The sequence below is a fragment of the Crocodylus porosus genome, unplaced genomic scaffold, assembly GCF_001723895.1.
Source record: "Crocodylus porosus isolate Cpor-Errol unplaced genomic scaffold, CroPor_comp1, whole genome shotgun sequence".
NCBI classification, from domain to species: domain Eukaryota; kingdom Metazoa; phylum Chordata; order Crocodylia; family Crocodylidae; genus Crocodylus; species Crocodylus porosus.
The window spans coordinates 71,034,110-71,048,746 of NW_017728950.1; the positions used below are offsets into that span (position 1 = coordinate 71,034,110).

The window sequence follows — 14,637 nt, forward strand, 5'->3', positions numbered from 1 at the left end:
TGTATTTGTCTAAACTCTTAATTATAGTAGCTGCAAGAGCTGAAAAGAGAAACAGAATTCTTCTTCATAGCACTTGTTTATGTAGTAAGATTTGGTTCATCTTTATTTGAAACAAAAATTATTATGTTCTCTGCAAAAGAGAATGGAACTACAGACCCTGGAAGCCCCGGAGTCTGTGGTGCTGTGGTGTAGGAACAGAGATCTCTGAAAGTCCTGGTAGACCTGTCTAAAAAGAAGCTGGGTCAGAAGCCAGGCAGGTTTCTGATAAGAGCCTGCCTGGTAAAGGGCATTTCATCTGTACACTGTTGAAACGGAGCCATCTCCCCAGGATATTTCACTATTAGCAAACTGGCAATTCCCAGTGAAGAAAATACTGTCAGAATTTTTTTCTGACCCTATCTCATAGGAGCCAGCATTTGCTGCTGCAGATATCCATCCCAGAATTCAAGGGGACAACACCCACCTGCTGCAGGACAAATTGGACAAATAGAACACTTGTCAACTTCAAAGCAGTTCCCATATACCTCTAACGTTTGAGAAGTCACCTGGTAAAAGATGTTGTTGATACTGGAGATAGGCCTAAAACCTATTTTCTGCCTCCATACTTCTCAGGTATCCGTGATCTTTTCTCCAAAATAATGCTTTCAGAAACAATCACTGCCCAATGCCCAGTACTCATAAAAACAACACTGTAACATCCATTTGTTTTCCAAACGTAACAAAGCAAAAGGTTTCAGTAATAAAACATTTAGCATACCAAAACAATGTGAAAAAACAGAAAATTAAATTAACTTTAAAAATAAAAAAATCACCTCATAAATAAAAACACAAAAGTCACTAAAAAAGCACTGAACAAAAAAAATTCTTGAAAATTCTATTTTAATGCTTGTAACCCAGAAAAAGACAACGCAGCTTCTTCTGACCTAGGTACAAAAATTGATTTCACTTTACAAAAAGACGCTAATTTTGCTGCCAACCAAAGGTCTCAGAAATACAATAAGTCTGAAGCTTACATCTGTATCAGAAGCATCACCACCAAAGCCGTCCTGTGTGCACTGTGACCTTTGAAAATTCCTTTGATGCCTGTATTCCACTTCTGAATCATACTCATTTGAGTCTCTCAAGGTAGACAAACCACTGTCAAACCAGCTCTCAGGTAAGCTGTCAACCTCACAGTTTATCCTCTGCATAGGGTCACAAAGGGCTAAAGAGTCATAATCCTCATCCATGTAGGAAGAATGAGATGATCTGATGACAAAAATAGGGAAGACATGCATTATTTTGAGATGGCATTCCCTAGCAAAACAAAGACATATTGGAATGGTGAACATGACAAATGTCAACTACACATTAAAACAGATTCCACTGTCCACTATTTTTTAATTTTCAGTGAAAAGATATCTGATAGCATGTAAAAATTGTCACCATAATGCCTATACATTCTGGGTCTGGTACATCATTTTAGTCATAATTAAAAAAACAGATCTTTAAAAAACTCCTTAAACATTACAACATGGAAAATATTAAAGGGAGAAAACATCTATATAGTACTGATGGTTTAATAAACATTAGCCCCTTCCTTGATGTAGAAAATAACTTAACTTCCGTATACTTGTATCTGATGTAAATAGATATATCTAGGCTTTATCTCCCAGATGTGTGCAAGGTCAATAAATAATAATTATGAATACAAAAAAAAAAAAAAAAAAAAAAAAGCAGGACAGCAGAAATCACAAGCTCAGAAACAGGAGGAGTAGAAATGAGAGAAACTTGTTTGATTACAATGAAATGGCCTTTATAGAACACTGCAGTTTTAGGAAAGTACAAGCTTGACAGTTTTTCTCCGTTCCAAAGCCATTTTTGTTTTCAGTGCCATAGTCAAAAACAGCATGTTTAACCAAATGCCAGTGGCAGCAGTGTTACACTATAAGAGAGGCACTTACTGTAGGTACATTTAAAATTCATTTGCACAACAAGGGAACAGGAAAAGAGAGATGGAGAGGGAGAAGGAGACAATCTAAAAATAAGGTGTTATGGTCTGTAGCTTCTATCCTTCCCCTCTATAGCAAGGAACTAACTGGCACAAATCAAACTACCTGAAAATGCCTGAAAGTAGTGTCAAGTCAGTCTCAAGATGCGACTATTGGCGCATCTTAGCTACCATAACAACCCTCCTCCACTCTGTGTGAAGTTAGATGAGCTACTTTGCATCACAGGTGATTCTTCAGGCAAAGTGACCTGGCGGCACCCACCCTCTCTCCAGGTACAGATAGCCACTGACTCTCAGAGAACCCACCCACCCTTTGACAGGTCTTTTTTTCCTGCTGGGTGTCCACACACCCTCCTCACCTGGGCTAGTCAGGTGGGGACTCCAATTTAGTCGCCAACAATCCAACCATGGAACAGGCTGTACTGGTCTACATGGTACCAGACAGCAGACCAAGAGAGGCCTGGTCTGACAATGTGGAAGTAGTAAAGCAAGAAAAGCAGTCAACCTTGCTTTATCCTATGAGAGTAGAGATGGAGCAGTCTGGTTATAATTGACAAACAACAGCAGCACTGTTCTTTGTAAACTTGTATTAGCAATGGACCTGAGCACTCCAAACACCGTTCAGAATAGCAAGATAGCTTCTGTGGGCCTGGAGTGTCTATTCCTTGGGATTTGTGGGGTTTTGAGACTATTGTGAACTCTAATATAACTTCCATCCACTACTGGCCAACCAGCAATGTTACAGAAAGTATTTTTTTGTTGCAACAATATTCAAAATTTTCTATTTCCATGCTTCCAAGGTAACGAGCATTCATATAAATGAACACAATCTTAGTTTTGGAATAGAACAGTACTCAAGCTATTTATATTCATACACTCTCTAGCCTATAGCAAATAACTGACATATGAAAAAAGGGAGAATACTGTAATAAAGTTAAGGTGATTGGGCATACCCTGAAATAAAAGACTATATTAGTCAATTTTCAAAGTCATTGAAGCATGGATTCAGTGCTGGGAATTCCACACATTTTTAAGGCAATTTAGCCTATGAAGTGCTACACTGATAGAAAATAAAGAATGCAATTACTTATATAAATGTAATATACATTTAAAACCAAGGTTAGAATCTAAACTAGGATTTCTGATTATTCAACTGACTGACAAAGTCCTGAAGTAAAACTGAAAGTTCATCTTGATCTTTCTCTCTTTGTACCTGGATACTGCTAATTTATACTTAGTAGCAGGGGCAGATATAGGATTTTGAAAAGCAGGGGGAAGAGAGGGGGGGAAGAGGGTGAGACTGGTGTGATGACAACACATTTTTCTTCAGGTAAAAAGAAACTAGAAGCTGTACTAATATGCTAGGAGCCTCAGCTACAGTGTTCAGTTTAAGACTGAAGCAAAAACAAATATAACTTTATTACAATGTGTAATTTGCTATATCAGACATTATGTGTTAAAAAAAACCCCCACAACTATCCAGGCAAAAATAAATCAAAAGATTTTGTTTCTTTAGTCCTGTAATCAGTAGAATTATATTTAGATTACTGCAAAAGAAATGTACAAGACAAAAACAATATCTACCTGTCTTGAGCTCCTTGGCAGTGCATCCAATGTTTCACTGAAAGTTATTTCCAGAACAGATTTTAAAAGTTTACCTATGTTAAATGTTTCCACACCTGTGTTAGTGTTTTTAGTTAGACTTAAAAACAGTCTGCACTAGGAACTTCATACCAGTAGCAACTAACAGGCAGAAAAATTGCAGAAGAAAGAAGAACTTGATTAGTGGAACATTGGGCACCTAAGCATGAGCGGCGAAGCTGCCCCAACACGCGTAATTGAGAAGACCCAATTAATCAAGCCTGCAGGAGCTTGGTAATGACTGCAGTCCAGCAGAATCAGTGCATCAGCATCCCCATGCTGAAAAACAGCAGCAGGGGTACTTTAACTAAAATTCGTCTAATTGTTTTAATTAAAGCTCGAGCTTCAGTTAAAGTGTCCCCACCACCATTTTTCAGCGCAGGGACACTGATATATGAGATGCTCCAGGCGCATTTATTAAATTGGCTCTCAGATCAATGCTAATTAAAGCACCCCGCCTCCATCCTCTCCTGGAGAATGTGTATAAATGCCCATTAAGACCATTTTTAAAAAGACAAAGTATCATTAACACCTGTGGAATGAAGGAATCAGGTAGGTTATGAGGCGGCATGTAGTCAAATAACTCCCTCACTGCTGCCATTGCCAGGCAGTTTGTTTTAAACTTGTGGTGAAGCAGGAATCAAAGAGGGGTATGACTGAAGCACTGTACTCCCTGGTCCTGCCTGGTAGAAACAAGCTTTATCCTGGCACACACATTTACTTCTGGTGGCCCATTTTTCTACTTCAAATACAATGCACTAGATGGGACAGAATAAAAGATATTAGAAAATATCTTCTCAGAGAAAGATGTCCTTATCAGTCTTAAAATAGACTTAATTCCTTCCTCTCCTAAACTCAGAAAATCTAATGTTCAGATGAGTTATATTGCAAAATCTACAGCACCTGTTGCAAAATCTACAGCAAGTCCAATGTGAAAGAATATGCTGCATCTGCTTTCAGCATAGGAAGGTTTGCCTTACCAAGACACAGCAAAAACAATAATGATACTGAATAGATTTAGATTTTATGGATTCATTTTGGTAAAAGCTTGTTTCACTTGAGGATAATGACGACTGAATTTGCTCAATTTATTTTGTTAGCATTGTTAGCGTAACACAGGGTTTTTATTCTATTATTTTGCATTAGTTGTTTAGCTCTCCTTAGATGCATGCAATAATAGTCCAACATTTTTTGAAGCTATAATTTGGGTAAAAACAAGATGGCCTACCTGTCATACTGTGGGTTCTGTGGAGACTGGCCACCATTACATTTAGGACTGCTTCTAGAAATCGTACCCCCTGGGGAGGTGTTTGCAAACCGCTGAAATAAAACATATATAGAAAGATCTGTAAGAAACTGTTTTCTTATGCAACCTTGGTGAGAGGGGTTTGTTAAATAGGGGAATATAATCCCTATAAGACTGCTGTATGTTAATTATGCATATGCTATTTTTCTTTTCAAATAAATGTCATTCTTTAAAACATAACTGGGTATCAACAGGGACATTAAGCATAATATTTAAACTATTTCCACATGGGTCAAGGTTTGGATTTGTTGCTCCTCATTCACCAGCAATAAAATAATGAGATTTTTTTTGTCCACATAGGAGCTGGTGACTACTACAGTGCCACCTGCCTAAGTGGCACTATCCCATGAACTATAACACACTGTTTTAGAAAAGTAGTTCAAGGAATGGCAAAATATTTCTCTCATCGTTTTGGAATAAGCATTTCTTAGAGCATGAAGATGGTTGAGGTGAGAAAGGAAATGGTCAATATCATTTAAATACTCTCAAGTTATAAATTTCCATGTATAAACGTAAGGAGAATTTTTCATAACAAAGTTTAATCACTCAATATCTGTGCTACTACAAATGTTCATTTTGCCAGCCAGCACATGGCTTTGATGGAATTGAGTATACAAGCTTCCCTTGTTTTATGTGGGTTCTGTATGTGTGAATTTGCTCTTATGCAATGACCCTTTTTATACCAGAAACTCGTTACATGCAAAGTAAATTCACTATTATACAATCGGTGTGGTGGAAGCCCACAGTCGGTTGCTTTGTGTGATGGATTGTGGGAGTGACATGAACCAAAATATAGGCTCGTGTGGATCTGTGTTCCTCGCTTGTTTTCTGCAACACATGTTTCTGTAGTTGCCATCCCTATTATGACAGTGCCCTGTGCTTGTTTGTACTGCCTGCTGTTGGCGAGTACCATAATTGCCTTGTAAAAGTGGTAGAAATGGGTCTCAGGATCAGTACAGTTGAAGTCTTGGAACATATCCCTATTTGTTACATTGCGAAGTGGGTTCCCTTTATGTAAATTGGAGTTATGTGCCATTTTCCAGGAATGCATGTACAGGATAAAGCAAGGGAAACCTGTAGTGGAGACACCAGCTGGTAGCAGGGAAAGATATCCAAACTGGGAGCAGGTGAGAGTCTTTCATACACACCTTGTTTTCTTTCCTTTCTTCTCCCTCCTCCTGGCTTTCATTGTGTTGGGGCTGCTGCTCTGCTCTTCTTTAATACCCATCCCCCTTTCTTTATGCTACAAGGCACCTGTGGAGTATATTGAATTTGGGCAAAGACCCTAGCATCCAGTACTTTATACTGTTACTGCCATTAGATGGGGCTGGGACTGGGACCAGATGATAGGCTTCTATCTAGCCCTGAAGGGAAGGGCATGTCAATATGACTATCCTGCCCAGGCAGCAAACAACTGTGTATGCCTTAATTTGACTGCAATCTTCCCACCCCTTTGATCATGCCAAGGACTAGGCTGATTACCAACTTTGGCATCTGAAGGGATTTTCTTTTTCCAATCTAGCAAAAGTGACAAACTGCTGGGGGTGGGGGGGGTCCCTTCCCTCCTATATACACACATTTAACTTTACTATTGCTACAACTTTGGCAATTGCAGTGCATCTGGTATCTTAGAGAAGATCCGACAGAGGTCCTTGTAACTACATGGGCTGTCTGTGCAAAGTAATAAATGGCAAGAGAGTGAGCCTCAAGGCTCAGCCTAATATTTCAATTTTCCTTGCATTTCAGTGAAATACTGTGAAAGTTCTAAACATGTTCAATAAAGAGAAATGGGAAAACTACCATTCATGTTGTGGGAAACCTTTGGCAATTTGTTTTGGACAAAAGAGTATCAGAAAGTTCCAATGTGAATATATTAATTTTAGGACAAAGGAAACTTAAGATTCTTTTCAAATTTTGGTTTATACACTATATACACATTTGGGATATACAGAAAAGAACAGGCCACATCAGAAGGCACTGAGCCAAAATCTATTGTCAACTGAAGCAACTGGAGGTTTCTGAAGTTACACAGGGATTATATGATTTCTATAATATTATTATATAATTATTCTTTAACAATCCATTACATAATTTCTGTAACATTAGAAAATTATACCACATACCAGTGCTCTGTTGTGCTTGCTGAAACTGTTTTCTAGTGCACTCCTTAAGCCATCATTGCTGTCATGTAATTTTCTGTTAGCTAATCTAAAAATCAAACAGGGAAAAGTAGTCTTCATACAAAACTGTAATAGGATAAGTTAAAGAAAATTCTAAATGGTTTTGCTAGTTCTATTTTGTCATATCCAGCTTCCATATAATGGAATCATAATGTTTTTTGTTTTTTTAAAAAAAGAAACTAAAACAAAGAACTAGCAGTAGTCTAGAAGTTGTTATTGTACACAAGCAAATGAATCTGCATCATGTAAATGAAAGTGACCATATTTCTGTGGCCCCAGCATTTCCATGGGGCCACAGTATGGGATTTTATTAAGCTGCTTTTATGGTCCCTTACTTTAATAGGAAGAAACACTTGTACATTCCCTAGTTTTGACCCTTGACCCTTCTCTAATTTGTCAATATGCGAGCTGGGCATGTATTAAATAACATGATAAATTAAGGAACAGTTAGAGTCTTCTATTTTTCTAGGTATCGTGATATCATGTTTTACCCATTTCCATGTATGACAACTAGTTGGATTTTTTAAGTGAAATTTTTGTACAGAGCTCTTAACAGAAGAGAACTCTTGTAGTGTAGACCTTAGAAGAGGGGTGGAAAATTATTTTGGCTGGAGGGCTGCTTAATGAGTTTTGGTGAGCTACCAACAGCTGCAAGGGTGGCCCCACCCCTTAACAGGCACTTGCCCCCTGGTCACCGTGTTAGGACCTGAAGTTCTGCCCCTTAACCCTTGACCTTTGCCACTAGAAGTACTCCTTTTGTGAAGGGGTTTTGCCATGTTGGAACCAGAAAGAAAAGTTATATACTAAAAAAATCAAAAATCCACAGTAATATATTTTATTTTAATTTTTTTAAATATTTTAGTCTTGATACGTGTTTGCACCATTTATATAGAGGTGATTGCATAAGAACTCAAAATGAAGTCTTACTCTTGTATATTGCGAGGGGGTGCAGGGTGTGGGAAGGCACTGGTGGGTGAGTATAGGATGTGTGCAGGGGTGAGATGTAGGGGGTGCAAGTATATGTGTGTGTAAGTGGGGTGTCAGGGAGGGTGTGGAGGTATTTGTGGATATGGGTGGGTGAGTATGGGGGGTTTGTGGGGGATGTGTGGTTTGGTACGGGATTTGTGGGAGGCTGTGGGGTGTGTAGGTGTGTGTGGTGAGTTATGTAACATAGCAGTGAGTGGGGTACCCACCAGAGGCACATGGGTGTGTGTGTGGGACAGTGTGGGAGAAGGTGTGGGTGGGTGCAGTGTTTGTGGGGTGTGCAATTGCATGGGGGGGTGGGTGTAGTTGTGGGGTTTGCAGGGGAGGGTTTGTGGGTATGGTGGGGTATGCATGGGACCCTCCCATGCATGCCCCACATAAACCGGTCAGCACCCGCCTCTGCCACACAACAACCTGGAACTCACGTATCCTGCTGTGGCTCCCCACCACCAGCAACAGCATGCAGCCCCAGCCCTGTCCCATGCCTGCTCCATACCCACCCCCATGGGAGCAGATCAGCCAGAACCCATGTGCGCAGCTGAAACCCCAGCCCACCCTGTACCTGCTCTGCACCACACACCCGTGGCACGTCCTGCCATCCCCTGGCAATGTAGCAGGGCTGGGGTGGCTCTGCAGCTGGACTGCCTTTCTAGGCAGCTCCTTCTGGCTGCCACTGCTGTTGACCCTAGCTCCACAGTACTGGTGGGGACCTGCATGCACAGCCCCAACCTGGTGTGCCCCATGCCTGCTCCAGACTCACCTGTTCAGGCTGAGCAGCAGCAGCAGCAGCGGCAGCTGCTGATCAGAAACTGTTGCTCAATGTGGAAGAAAAGCAGCCTCTCCCACTCGCCACTGCCAGGCCCTTTCTGCTGTATCTGCCCAGAGCCCGTGCCGCACCAAGCTGCCCTGTATCCCCACCACCATTACCATCACCCAGGCTGCCCTGTGGCTGCTCTGCATTGCCACCGCTGCCCCACTGAGCAGTCCAGATATGGCAGTAACAGCAGCAGAGATATGGGGCAGCCTGGCACAGAGCAGGCTCCAGACAACCGCAGCAGAAAGGGCCCAGCAGTGGTGAGGGGGAGGAGCCACTTTTCCCCCTATGCTGAGCAACAGTTTCTGCTCAGATGCCACCGCTGCTGCCACTGCTGAGCCTGGGTGTGCAAGTCCAGAGCAAGCATGGGGCACGCCAGGTTGTGGCTGCATGCACTGGCTTGCCAGCTCCCCCACCTCTGGAACCATCACAGTGCAACCTGCCCCCCTGCTTGTTAAGCCAATGAGCCAAGTGATGACATTTAGACTAACATGAGTACAGGATCTTATTCCTTGTCATAAAGGAATGAGAGTCAATGAAGCTAAGAACAAAACCCCACAAAACATGAGATGTGCAAGACATACACTGACTCGCATGCGGAACTAAAGAAGCTGGCTGTTTTGGTAGATAAATGTTTAATATCTTTAGGCCATTTAAGTAAAAAGGAATTGTGTTTAAAAAAAAAATCAATGACAATATGAGCTAGTATGCTTCTGCTCAACAGCAGTAAAAGAAAAAAATGAAAAATCACAGATGGAACTGTAGGATGCCTCAACAAAAATATTGTAGATAATCTGCCAGATACCATTCTGTGTAAAACTAACCCGATGTACAATTATGTTGTGGTTAAAAAATAGAATCAAACAAGCAGTGTTAAGTCAAATACATTTGGGCCTCCAGAATTTAAGTTGTGAAGTAATGATCTGAGATGGGCTATATATTTGCCATTTATGAAAGGAAAAGAAAAAAACAGGAAACTTATGGAGGCCTACAAAATTCAAATGGCATAGCAAGAACAATTGGTATGAGGTCATCTGCACTAGTGTCATAGGCAATATTCTGGAAACCCAAGCCTAATTTAACATGGTATAGCCAGTGGAGTGAGGTCTACTGGACTAGTCTGGATGGCACTGAACACTGACCTTGGTAATATTTTGTTTTCTCATTCCTATCACAGATTTCCATGCAACTAGACAAAATGTGTTTATTAGACAAAAGGTGTCGTAGTGTAAGGATGTGTGAGTTATTAGCAACTTACTGAAGTATTTCAATTTGTCTTTCCAGGTTCTCTCTATCTTCAGTGTATTCTTGGATAATTTCCAAATCTCTGCAAAATATAACATATAGTTGTTTACTTACAGTGAGTCATTTTTACAGCTTTTACCCCTTACAGAAAGTAAAGTTTAACCGTAACTATGATTCTGAATCAAAGTCAAATTGGAAAATTCTTTTTAAAATTTTTAAAGCGGGGGGGCGGGGAAAAAAAAAAAAAAAAATCAGTTTGAGTGTTTATGTTACTCGATTCCTTAATACAGTACTTTGCTTTCTTTATTAATATTTAAAATGTGTTTGTCTTAAATATATTGTAATCATTTGATACCAACACAAACAATGGGTCTCAAACATTCAGTATGTCACAGTAGATGTAGTCTTGGGATGTTTCCCATCCCATTCAGTCACATGGACTGCTGCCCTCCTTCTGGTGACTTAATGTGCTTATGGGATCTGTAGGAATTGCTAAAATGCTCGAGTAGGATTAGAAAATATTTGATGTCACTGACATCTTTCAAATATATTTCAGTAGCTGAAAACAAGAAAATGTGAGCAGTCACAGTTCTACGTACCAGAAAATGTTTAAAAATACAGATTTTTGAAAACTTCTTTGGACTAGAAGATCTACAAGGTCCCTTCTGACCCTACAGCTATGAATCTATGATTCCTACATATAAAAAATACATTTAATTTAGCAAATGATTTACACAAGGGTTTAGCACAAGAATTTAACATCAGTGTGAGTACTCTGTACTACTATGAAGGCTAAGAGAACCAAGCCTACAGTTGATAGTATGTAGATACAATCTTGCATTGAGGTCAGAAATCTAGGGCATGTTTACACATGTGGTAGTGGGGGGGTGCTTTAATTACAGCACCTATTTAAAGTGCCGGCAGCGTCCCATGTATTCAGCATCCTGTGCTTCAAAATGGCAGTGGGGGTGATTTAACTGAAGCTCATTTGACGAGCTTTAGTTAAAGCACCCCTAATTAGCATGTTCCAGCAGACTCAATTAATCAAGTCTGCTCTGATGCGTGTTAATTAAAATGTATTGCAGCAGGCATTGGGTATGTGTATAAGTGCCCCACTGCCTTCAATGGAGCTTTGACCAGGCACTGAAACATGCCCTAGCAAAATCATTTACAAGACTAGGGAATAAATTACTAGTACACCAATGTAAATATGCTAAGGATTCTGGCAACAAGGAGTAGATGGACAATTACATCTCTCCAATCAGAAAGCATATAATTGAACCCTAACTCCCATTTCTTATTAAATGTTCCAGAGCAGATATTTTTTTTAAAAATAGCCTTGATTTTTCAAGGCTTCAGATCAGGGCTAATGCTTACTCTTTCATTCTAGATTACTAAGTGAATAATAGACATGTTAAAACTGATAGACTGTCCATATACTTGTCAGTTATGGTCATCTAGGAACATAGAAGAGGTACCAATTAAATATATACACCAAAATTCTTATTTTTGCCTGAATAAAAAACATAATATAATGTAAAGTATCTTACCTCTCTGAGCTCAAACTTTGATCTGCATATTCACTTTTCAAAGCATCTAATTCACTCTGAAGAAAAGCTATATTTGTCTGTGCTTCTAAAAGATTTTTCTTAAGTTTCTGATTTTCCTAAAGAATCCACAAAAAGAAGCTTATTCAACACAGTTGTTCTAGTAATACAATAGTTTTCCAAAAATAATTCATAAAAATATCTGAAGCAGATAAACAGTAAAGATATAAAAGAGTAATATAATTAAGAGGTTGCTGGTAAAATTACCAATTATAAATAAAGATTATTGAAAAAGGTGAACCTTTTAATAAGACTCAGATCAAAATCTGGGGTATAAGACCCAAATGATGAAATGCTGCTTTTACTTTGAGCTTAAAGTTAAACATCAGAGATTCAGGGACCTAGTACCACTCTATAATCACAAAACACAGAATAGGCAAAGTTCCAATACCCAAGAATTCAATTTCATTTTAGATTTTTCAGTTTTTCTTACAAAAAAGAAGATATCGTAACAGTTCAAATGGCTTTTAAACAGTATTTCTAGAATAACTTATTGTACCTTCAAGAACAAGTTATCCCCCTCCTTTAAAAAAGTTTACCAAAAATGGTCTCTCTTATCATAAATATTCTAACACCTGGACAGACCTGGATAAATAAGTCTTTACTGAAGAAAGTACAATATGCAGGATGAATCTGCTCCTTTGACATGTAAATTATAAGCAGTTCTTACCAATGACAAATCATGTATTCGTTTTTTTAATTCAGCCACATCATCTCTGTGATTTATGTTTTTAGATTGTTCTTCTAGCTGAAAGAGCAAATAAAACGTGCACATTTAAAGATATATTCTTGACTGACCCTTCAAAGGTTTCATCCAAAGCCCACATATGGCAAGAGGAGTAATTCTGATTACACCTATATAACAATAAGCCTTCACACACCTTTTTCAGCCCTAAAAGGCATTTGTGATTCCATAAGTTTCCCAGTTGTATGCATACGAAGTGTCCCCACCAAATTTTCTCTGACATCATAAAATGCAAAACCCTAGAGATGATACCTTTTATTAGACCAACTAAGACATCACAAAACAAGTTATCTTTATCTTTCTTTACACTAAAAATATTTTTTGTGATATCTTAGTTGGTCTAATAAAAGGTATCATCTCTGAACCAAGAGTTTTAGAGTTTTGCATTTCTTTTTGTCTCAGACCAACATGGCTACCAAATATACCTCTGGCATCATTTCATTTTCAGGGAAATTCTTTTGAAAAGTTTTTCACATGTAACATTCCTAGCAATGTAACATTTTTAGCAATTTTAAATTTTAATAGTTATTTAGCAATCCAAGAAACCAGAGTTGTAGCTCCATTGAGTTCCACATATATACAATACCTGATCTGGCACCAATTCTCATTAATATAAAAGCATTATACTCTTATTTTTCGTAAGAAATTTCCATTAGTCTGAATGAAATTTTAAATTTAGCTTAAAATAATAAGGAGGAAAATGAAGACTTCATTTCAAATTCAGGGCTTACATCACTGAAAGACCCACATACTTTTTGAACAGGTATAGCAAAGGTCACTCACAAAACTAAAATCTGGACTTCAAAACCTCCAAATGAGCCATCAGATCTGAGATGTTAGGTTGCTCCATCACAGAGACTGAGACCAAATGAGACATTCAGATTTTGGGTCCTTTCTATCAATAATTCTACAAAATACAAATATTTCTACACAGTTAATTGAACTGTTTCCAACATAGGAGACAGTAGGTAATCACAAGACCAGTTTTCTGACAGACATAACCCATTACTTAGCTAGCAGCTGGGCCATTTACCTAGGTATTTCAGTAAATTACACTGAATGAATTCAAGACTAGCAAATTTGCACTTAACATAACTGGTCTGAGGTTTCTATTTTCTTAATGTCATTACTTTGGTAAATTAATGCATCAATTTTAGGCTAGAATCTAGATGAGGCAGAAAACTTTTAGCTACCTCCAGTGAGGCACCTCATTGGATCGGGCTCTCTTACACAATTTAGAAGATTCTGGTCATGAGCCTACCCACCTTTTTAAGTTTTTTTATTGCCACCTGAAGATCACCAACTTCACTTTCATACTGGCACTTCAGATCATTTAGTGCTTCTTCTGCTTTTCGTTTCTCCTGTAACATGTAGTATTTTGTTAATCATTTTCTTTAAAAATTCACCCTCCAAAGTTTTAAACATTTTGTTACTACTAAGCCTAACAATTCCCTGTTAACCTTATGCAAGAGACAAGGACTTCTTAGCGTTAAATCTGTTATTGGACCAGCTACATAGTTGGAACAGAGTTAGACAAGCTTTCAAATGCAAGCCATTCTTCATCAGGTCTGATGGAAGACCTGATGAAGCTCTCAAATATGCAGTTATAACAGATTTCACTCTAAGAAGTCTGTGCCTCTTGCACAATTCTTGGATTATCACAGTAACAACACTGCTCTAACACTGTTAATCTTAGACATACATATCTTGTTTCTCCAGTGCTCAAAGTCAACAGACACCTTTCTCTTGATTAAGGTAGACATGAAAGTGAACACTAAAGTATTAGTTATAAAGTACTGGGAGAAATGAAAAGTTTAGCAGATGTGAGAAAAGAGTTGGATTAATTTACTGGTGTTTCTCATGGTTAAGAAAATATGACCCAATCTGGGGGGATTCAATTTTTTTCAAATGCCCTGTGGTGCACAGGAATAAACAATCCATCTTCATACACCCTCAGAATATATGACACATTAATTCTCAAGAAAACTCATGGGCTAAGCACAGAAAGTACCAGGGATCCTGGTTTCCTCTGTTTAAAAGCTGCAAATTCTCTGTTGAAAATCCCAAATTTTCTGGTTTCATAGTTTCTAGGGTCAGAAGGGACCTGAGTAGATCATCTAGTCCG

The 14,637-nt window shown here is 38.7% G+C and overlaps 1 protein-coding gene across 1 annotated transcript in view; it reads right to left on the bottom strand.

Annotated features, from left to right (window-relative positions):
• Window positions 1-14,637, bottom strand: part of RASEF (RAS and EF-hand domain containing) — a 53,827-nt gene that overhangs the window by 16,942 nt on the left and 22,248 nt on the right. Inside the window, exons 4-10 of the mRNA XM_019555390.1 lie at window positions 13,778-13,873; window positions 12,438-12,515; window positions 11,711-11,826; window positions 10,174-10,242; window positions 7,061-7,145; window positions 4,860-4,951; window positions 1,014-1,248 (exon numbers count right to left, since the gene is read on the bottom strand). Coding sequence (XP_019410935.1) covers window positions 1,014-1,248; window positions 4,860-4,951; window positions 7,061-7,145; window positions 10,174-10,242; window positions 11,711-11,826; window positions 12,438-12,515; window positions 13,778-13,873 — 771 coding nt within the window. The remainder of the gene's footprint in view (window positions 1-1,013; window positions 1,249-4,859; window positions 4,952-7,060; window positions 7,146-10,173; window positions 10,243-11,710; window positions 11,827-12,437; window positions 12,516-13,777; window positions 13,874-14,637) is intronic.